The sequence below is a fragment of the Carassius auratus genome, unplaced genomic scaffold (assembly GCF_003368295.1).
Source record: "Carassius auratus strain Wakin unplaced genomic scaffold, ASM336829v1 scaf_tig00017160, whole genome shotgun sequence".
NCBI lineage: Eukaryota > Metazoa > Chordata > Actinopteri > Cypriniformes > Cyprinidae > Carassius > Carassius auratus.
Genome location: NW_020524749.1, coordinates 254925 through 263302, shown reverse-complemented (window position 1 = coordinate 263302; position 8378 = coordinate 254925). Strand labels below are relative to the sequence as shown.

Genomic DNA, 8378 nt, shown 5'->3' with positions numbered 1-8378 from the left:
GCCATGGCGAGTCAAGGTACTATCAATAAAATGCTAAAGAGATTGATCAATAATTCATGATAATTTTTTACTCTAATTCTGATTAGTTACCATGTGATTGTGGTCTCATATTTCTCAAGCCTTTGAATAAAGCATCAGCAGAATCCACTGATAAAAAGCCAGTCAGCAGTTTGCGCCTGCATAAATCCGTAAGTCCACTTTAAAACATCTGTATCATTATTCTATATTATTGACTCTCTCAGCATAGAGTTGTGTGTGGAATGATATATAAAGTATAGGACAGCTAGAGGAATGAACATTAACAAGTTTTTTTGTCCTTTACAAATATTCTGATATTTTGATATTCACTGGTTTCTTTTCTGACATCTAGCCCCATTGTGCAGCTTCTGTTTCCTCTCCTGAACTGGACAAGGTAAACAGCAATGGTCCTCATAAGCAGTCAGGCAAATCAAGAACATCAAGGAATAAAACGGTAACCATCTTAAACATGCAGCAACTATCTACTGATGTTTACTGCCAGCTAGTTAAAAATGCAATAAGTGATTTCTGAGAAACACTTAATATTTGAAATCGACACCCAAACAAACAGACCCCTCCCTTCATTGCTCCGCCCCCAAAATAATGAACACGCAACACAGTCAACCACTATTAGCTGGTGCTCAGGTGTTCAAATAGAAAATATCTTTATTGCTGGCAAACCATAGAATGGTTTGGTTTTAGTTGATTTGTAGGTGCATATCGACTTCATCCAGCACCCGTGTCATTTGAAATGTATTTATCTACTCACAATTAAAAAAAACAAACAAGAAATTATTTAACGCTGCAGTCCTAGTTTTTCGTCTTTGTCGCCATTTCTGTTCGAAATCTGCAATTGCAGTCATTCGTGGAACTATCAACTTTACATGGGTTGTGCTTTAACACGGCACAGCGCGAATGAATCCTATGTTTTGAGGAGAATGCGCTGCTGTCAATCACATCGCGTCGGTGTGGATACTGTCATTTGCAATGACCGATTATACTTTTTGGAAGTATGAGTCATGACCAACAGAAGAATGTTCACCGGAAAATGACACTGGAACAAGTAACATCCACTTTTGTTCTGACCAACTAAGGGTAAAAAAAGCTTTGCAGTGAATCGCGCTGATGAAAGGTGGGGTATGTGATTTGCAAAATGGCCGGCAGATTTTAAAATTACACAACTCAAATGGCCTTACCTTCTTTCCTTTGACTCCACCCATTCGAAGAACATGGACACGATGGGGAGGGGGTATGGTACGACCGTTTGATTGACACAGTTACTGTCTAATGATTCTAGGTAGTTTTGGAAATGATTGGCTGGAGTTTTTCCGAGTCCTGCCCATTCCACAGATGATTAAATTGCCTAATTCTCATTTCAGTGCTTCTAACTCAGTGGCTGTAAGTGGGTTAGGAATAGGATTTCAAGTGATTTTGAAAAAATGGACAAAAAAGACAATTACATACCCCACCTTTAAATCTAACAATCGCTTATCAATTATCATATCACATCAAACCGTGCAAACTATACTTTGTTCTCAAATTGTTAATGTTAACAACATCAGCATTGTGTGACTACATTTAAGGCCCTTCAGATATTTATCCTTGTTTTCGTGTGGGCCAGGCGGCCAGTCTCTTTTTTTCTGTAGCCACTCCAAAGTCCAAGTCTTTTGCATTTTACAACGGGTGAATCTCAGTTGTCACTGGTGATTGAAATGGATATAAATCTCCACCTCCAACATCCTCACACGCAATATATCCAATAAGCCGAAAATCCTTCTCTATGTGTACAGAAGTGACGTAATGACGCAAAAAATGCTTGAAATTCACGCGGAAATACACCAGTACCACTGGAATTAAAAATATTATTAAAAGCTTACTGTTTTGAATCAAGCTAAGGCAAGCAGATAGGAAATCAGGAAATTAATTATGTAGTGAACTAATCCTTTAACTAGTTATTGGTTCAGTGTTTTAATGTCTGAACCAATGTAACTATTAATGTGACTTTTGTCACAATTTGAATGTAAAGTTTGTATAAATGTTTGGTTAGAGTTTTTTTATTTTATTAATGATCTTTGCTTTGAAATGTGCAAAACATGTTTGTTTATTTTTTGATCACCCTTACAGTGTGTTTGTTCTTGTCTTATATGGATGCCACAGTTTTCAATATTGTTAAAGTACATTTTATTCTTGTTTAAGCTAAATTCCTCTTATTACATCTGCAGAAGCAGTTCCGATCAAGACTGTTACAGTCATCCTCAGTCGCATCCACATCTGATGCACCCTCTTCATCGGCACCCTGTGCTTTGTTCACCTCTATAATGGCCTTATCAACCTCATGCCCTCCTGCCCTGTCCTCATCACCGTCAACACCACCTGCGCCACCCACGTCACCTTCAACCTCGCCTGTGCAGCCCTCATCACCTTCTCATGCGCAGCCCTCATCATCCTCGCCTGCGCAGCCTTCATCACCTTCTCATGTGCAGCCCTCATCGCCTTCTCATGTGCAGCCCTCATCATCCTCATCCTCGCCTGCGCAGCCCTCATCACCTTCTCATGTGCAGCCCTCATCGCCTTCTCATGTGCAGCCCTCATCATCCTCATCCTCGCCTGCGCAGCCCTCATCACCTTCTCATGTGCAGCCCTCATCATCCTCATCCTCGCCTGCGCAGCCCTCATCACCTTCTCATGTGCAGCCCTCATCATCCTCATCCTCGCCTGCGCAGCCCTCATCACCTTCTCATGTGCAGCCCTCATCATCCTCATCTTCTCCTGCTCCACCCTTATCTTCACCTTGTGCTGCATCAACACCTGTGGTTCACTCATCACAGGCGTCTGAGACCCTCTCATTAAGGAAGGTGGGTAGATTCATTTTTGGACTGGTAAATCTTACAATAAATTATATGAAATAAAATATTATTTATATTTGTTTGTATTTCCCCTCTTCCAGATATCCTCTTTAAGGCCAACAAGAAAAAGACAGGTATGTCACTTGCCATGTGATCATTTATACGCTCAATATTTTTTGCATAATTATGGCTTTGCTTGCCAGTATCGGCAAATGATGAAACGTAATGTTACATGATCCACTGCCATACCCACTATGCCCAAATACTACCTGTTCTATTAGATTCTGCCAGTGGTGTACTCGTGTGATCACTAAAATATATAATTGAAAAAAAAAAAAAACATTTTGTACTATTTGAGTAAGTGTTAAATTCTCTCATTCAGTATTCAGGAAGTGCCGTCTGTGATACAGACTACAGCGATGTCACAGACTACAGCGATGTTGACTATATACCAAAAATCAGCTCAGATGATTCGGATGGTAGTTCTTCTGGACATGACATGGTCAAAAGTGCTTTGATACATCCAACATCTCCCAAAGAGGCAGGTAGTTTATCTGATCAATGTATGACCGCACCATCACCTAAAAAGATGAAATGCCAATCTAAAGAGACAAACACCTCGTCTGGTGATAAGACTTTTATTCAGTCAATGCCATCACCTAAGCAGGAACGCAAGACGTACAACAAAAAGCAGTATTGCCTTTATTGCTCTAAGCCATATTCAAAAATGGCCAGACACCTTGAATTTGTCCATCGCAACGAAGTGGGGGTTGTAAAGGCAGTAGCATTTCCAAAACATTCCAAAGAAAGACGAGTCCAGTTAAACCTCCTTAGAAAAAGGGGCAACTTTGCCCACAACACCGATGTGGTGAGACAAGGACATGGGGAGATGATTGCCTGCTACCGTCCAAAAAATAGTCAAAGAGCCAATGAATTTATTCACTGCATTTACTGCCAAGGGCTTTATAACAAGCGTAGCCTTTGGAAACATATCAAAAACTGTCCCCTGAAACCAATAAATGAGGATGCCCAGGGCAGGAAAAGAGTTCGATCCCTGTGTGCTCTAAACACACCAGTGGGCTTAGAAGTGAGCAAAGGATTCAAGAAAGTACTCTCCTTTATGAACTATGATGAAGTTTCGCGTGTAGTTCATACTGACAGATGCATCATGCAGCTGGGGGAGCACATGTTCAACAGGATGGGGTCTGATGTGACCAAACATGACTACATCAGACAGAAGATGAGAGAAGTAGGCAGACTTCTTCTTGAAGCAAGGAAGATTACCCCACTGAGAACAATGGTAGACTTCATCATACCAACTAACTTCAAACATGTCATAGCAGCTGTTAAAGTTGTATCTGGCTATGATGAAGAGAAAAACTCCTACCGCATTCCTTCTTTAGCTCTCAAACTTGGGCATTCTTTAAACAAGATATCTAGCATTGTTGAGAGCAATGCCATGATGTATGGAGATCATGAGCGTGCTGAGTGTGCCCGAGACTTCAGGAAAATACACCAGGCAAGGTGGAATGAGTACATTTCTGCTGGTGCTATAACTACATTGAAAGAAGCCAAGTGGAACACACCACAGATCATTCCTTTCACTCAGGATGTCAAAGTCCTGCACACACATCTTGAAAAGAAACACAATGAGCTCCTAAGTAAGCTCAGATCTTGCCCTTCTGCTGACAGCTACGCTGCTCTAGCCAAGGTCACGCTGTCCCAGGTCATCCTGTTCAACCGAAGGAGAGAAGGTGAGGTATCCCGGATGCTTTTGTCAGCTTTTAAAAGCAGGGATTCTTCTGAGCTACACGAAGACATTGCCATCTGTCTGTCTGAGTTTGAGAGGAAGCTGTGTCTGCACTTCTCAAGAGTTGAGATCCGTGGTAAACGAGGGAGAAAGGTTCCTGTGCTCCTCAAGCCTTCCATGGTTTCTGCCATGGAGCTGCTTGTTGAAACGCGTGAGCTTTGTGGTGTTCCAGCAGAGAATCCCTTTATGTTTGCTAGATGTGGAGCAATGTCTGCCTACAGAGGAGGAGAGTGCATCAACAAAGCTGCTTGCGAATGTGGCATAAAGAACCCTGATGCACTGTCATCAACTAGGCTTAGGAAACACATAGCAACCATGTCTAAAATTCTTAACCTTAATGAGAATGAAGCAGACCAACTGGCTGATTTCCTTGGTCACGATATCCGAATCCACAGACAGTATTATCGGTTACCAGAGGGAACACTGCAGCTGGCAAAAATGAGTAAAGTCCTAATGGCCATGGAGAAAGGAACACTGTCTGACTACAAAGGAAAGAAACTTGATGACATTGAAATTGACCCAAATGGTATGAGTATACATGCTCTGTGTGTATCTGTGCTGTACATATTTACAAAACAATGTATATATTCATGTCACAGATACTAGGTATAAGCAATAAAGTGTTCATTTTTCGTTAATTAATTATTAAGAGCAACTTGAGGCCCAAGGTGATTCCATGTCAAGTGATGAGGAGGATTCCAGTGACCTATCTCAGACGACAGCACCAGCACCAGTACAGACTGATCAACCTGTTCAATCTGAACAAGCTGTTTCACAGGAGGATCAAGGTAAGAAAAATCTCTACATTGCACAAACAATCAGTAATCAAATAAAACAGTAATCAAATAAACATGAATTAGCTCCATGCAGCAATATCCAGACAAATTAAAAAAAAAATTATGCATTGGGAACACAGTCTTGATTTGCTCTTTACTCACCGATTTAGTTGTAATGAGAATGTGTAATGAGAATTTACTTTTTATTATTTCATAGGTTCTTCAAATGCTCCAAAAAAGAAATGGGAGGACAGTGAGGTAAAAGCAGTAGAGAGACACATGATGAGTTTCATCAAGACATGCAAAGTTCCTGGTAAGCAAGACTGTGAAAGATGCATTCACGCAGAGCCAGAAGCTTTGAAGCAGGGAACATGGACTGGTGTGAAAAATTATGTGCGGAACAGGATCACGACTCTTAAAAGAAAGGGTGGTTTGTAGGAAGGCACAAACACTTCAGCACTTTGCACATTATGCTCTTTTTGTAGGAAATGGAGCTAAATTAAAAGAAATGAGGATAAAGGTGTAGAAATATTTTGTGGATGGAATGAAACAGAATATAAAGTGAAAAGTTAGAGTATAAGAAGGTTAATGAAGAAGTAGAGGATAGTAAGAGTCAATTTTCTTTGTTCAGTTACAATATAGTTGGATGAAATGTCATGTTAAACTTTTTGATATTTCTGTCATAGAGGGAGGAGAGAATGTAAAGATGATAAAAAAGGGAAGAGTGAATAGCTGTGCTGGACATGGGCTGTGGCTGGATGTAACTGATTGGTGAGAGTTGCTGTGTGCAGACGAGAGAAGCTGAAAACTGAGATGTGATGTCAGACACTTTCTGCTTCCTGTAGTGATGCAGAGCCAGAAGCTTTGAAGCAGGGAACATGGACTGGTGTGAAAAATTATGTGCGGAACAGGATCACGACTCCTAAAAGAAAGGGTGGTTTGTAGGGAGGCACAAACACTTCAACACTTTGCACATTATGCTCTTTTCGTAAGAAATGGAGCTAAATTAAAAGAAATTAAGATAAAGGTGTAGACATTAAAATTAAGAGACGCTCGCGCTGTTTGCATACTTTACCACAGCTGAAGTAGAAAAAATGCATTATTTTCCAAATACACAGATATTTCGGAGACATTTTCATTCAATACATGCACTGCTTGATACAGTGTCTGTTTGTACAAGAATAAAGTTCAACATAAGCCTAAATACCAACGTAAAGAGGGAGGAGAGAATGTAAAGGGGACGTAAAGAGGTAGGAGAGAATGTAAAGGGGACGTAAAGAGGTAGTAGAGAATGTAAAGGGGACGTAAAGAGGGAGGAGAGAATGTAAAGGGGACGTAAAGTGGGAGGAGAGAATGTAAAGGGGACGTAAAGAGGGAGGAGAGAATGTAAAGGGGACGTAAAGTGGGAGGAGAGAATGTAAAGGGGACGTAAAGAGGGAGGAGAGAATGTAAAGGGGACGTAAAGTGGGAGGAGAGAATGTAAAGGGGACGTAAAGTGGGAGGAGAGAATGTAAAGGGGACGTAAAGAGGGAGGAGAGAATGTAAAGGGGACGTAAAGAGGTAGGAGAGAATGTAAAGGGGACGTAAAGTGGGAGGAGAGAATGTAAAGGGGACGTAAAGAGGGAGGAGAGAATGTAAAGGGGACGTAAAGAGGGAGGAGAGAATGTAACGGGGACGTAAAGTGGGAGGAGAGAATGTAACGGGGACGTAAAGAGGGAGGAGAGAATGTAAAGGGGACGTAAAGTGGGAGGAGAGAATGTAAAGGGAACGTAAAGAGGGAGGAGAGAATGTAAAGGGGACGTAAAGAGGGAGGAGAGAATGTAAAGGGGACGTAAAGTGGGAGGAGAGAATGTAACGGGGACGTAAAGAGGGAGGAGAGAATGTAAAGGGGACGTAAAGTGGGAGGAGAGAATGTAAAGGGGACGTAAAGTGGGAGGAGAGAATGTAACGGGGACGTAATGAGGGAGGAGAGAATGTAAAGGGAACGTAAAGGACGTAAAGTAGGAGAGCATGTAAAGGGGACGTAAAGAGGGAGGGGAGAATGTAAAGGGGACGTAAAGAGGGAGGAGAGAATGTAAAGGGGACGTAAAGTGGGAGGAGAGAATGTAACGGGGACGTAATGAGGGAGGAGAGAATGTAAAGGGAACGTAAAGGACGTAAAGTAGGAGAGTATGTAAAGGGGACGTAAAGAGGGAGGAGAGAATGTAAAGGGGACGTAAAGAGGGAGGGGAGAATGTAAAGGGGACGTAAAGAGGGAGGGGAGAATGTAAAGGGGATGTAAAGAGGGAGGGGAGAATTTAAAGGAGACGAAAGAGGGAGGGGAGAATGCAAAGGGAACGTAAAGAGGGAGGAGAGCATGTAAAGGGAACGTAAAGAGGGAGGAGAGCATGTAAAGGGGACGTAAAGAGGGAGGAGAGCATGTAAAGGGGACGTAAAGAGGGAGGAGAGAATGTAAAGGGGACGTAAAGAGGGAGGAGAGCATGTAAAGAGGGAGGAGAGAATGTAAAGGGGACGTAAAGAGGGAGGAGAGCATGTAAAGAGGGAGGAGAGAATGTAAAGGGGACGTAAAGAGGGAGGAGAGCATGTAAAGAGGGAGGAGAGCATGTAAAGAGGGAGGAGAGCATGTAAAGAGGGAGGAGAGAATGTAAAGGGGACGTAAAGAGGGAGGAGAGCATGTAAAGAGGGAGGAGAGCATGTAAAGAGGGAGGAGAGCATGTAAAGGGTACGTAAAGAGAGAGGAGAGACAGCGACGCCCTTGCTGTGCCATAAGGCAACAGAGTACAACTAGAGTGATTGGAGAGCAGGAGGACTCAGATAGAGCAGATTCTCTAGAGCGACTCACGAGCTCTGATGATGACACAGCTAATCCACGATTGGCAGGGTACACCGCTTGACAACGATCACGTGTGTTTCATGTCTCTTCTCACA

General features: G+C 42.3%; 2 protein-coding genes across 2 annotated transcripts; both read left to right on the top strand.

Annotated features, from left to right (window-relative positions):
• The first annotated feature begins 2662 nt into the window (after positions 1–2662).
• Positions 2663–4156, top strand: LOC113075560 (uncharacterized). The gene is made up of 4 exons (XM_026248240.1): positions 2663–2873; positions 2966–2998; positions 3247–4074; positions 4136–4156. Exons 3-4 carry the CDS (start codon positions 3364–3366, stop codon positions 4154–4156), a joined length of 732 nt encoding a protein of 243 aa, XP_026104025.1. The 5' UTR covers positions 2663–2873; positions 2966–2998; positions 3247–3363.
• LOC113075558 (uncharacterized) lies at positions 4110–6249 on the top strand. Its single transcript, XM_026248238.1, has 3 exons — positions 4110–5200; positions 5325–5462; positions 5668–6249. The coding sequence occupies exons 1-3, from the start codon at positions 4162–4164 to the stop codon at positions 5886–5888; spliced, it is 1398 nt and encodes a 465-aa protein (XP_026104023.1). The 5' UTR covers positions 4110–4161; the 3' UTR covers positions 5889–6249.
• Positions 6250–8378: the final 2129 nt, after the last annotated feature.

What these genes read in the sequence shown, in the direction of transcription:
- LOC113075560 (XM_026248240.1), top strand. Translation starts at nt 3,364, where the DNA reads ATGGTCAAAAGTGCTTTGATACATCCAACATCTCCCAAAGAGGCAGGT. An exon ending in TCAACAGGATGGGGTCTGAT is followed by an intron (nt 4,075 to 4,135) that starts GTGACCAAACAT and finishes TTCTTCTTGAAG; the next exon opens with CAAGGAAGATTACCCCACTG.
- LOC113075558 (XM_026248238.1), top strand. Translation starts at nt 4,162, where the DNA reads ATGGTAGACTTCATCATACCAACTAACTTCAAACATGTCATAGCAGCT. An exon ending in CATTGAAATTGACCCAAATG is followed by an intron (nt 5,201 to 5,324) that starts GTATGAGTATAC and finishes TTAATTATTAAG; the next exon opens with AGCAACTTGAGGCCCAAGGT. An exon ending in TGTTTCACAGGAGGATCAAG is followed by an intron (nt 5,463 to 5,667) that starts GTAAGAAAAATC and finishes ATTATTTCATAG; the next exon opens with GTTCTTCAAATGCTCCAAAA.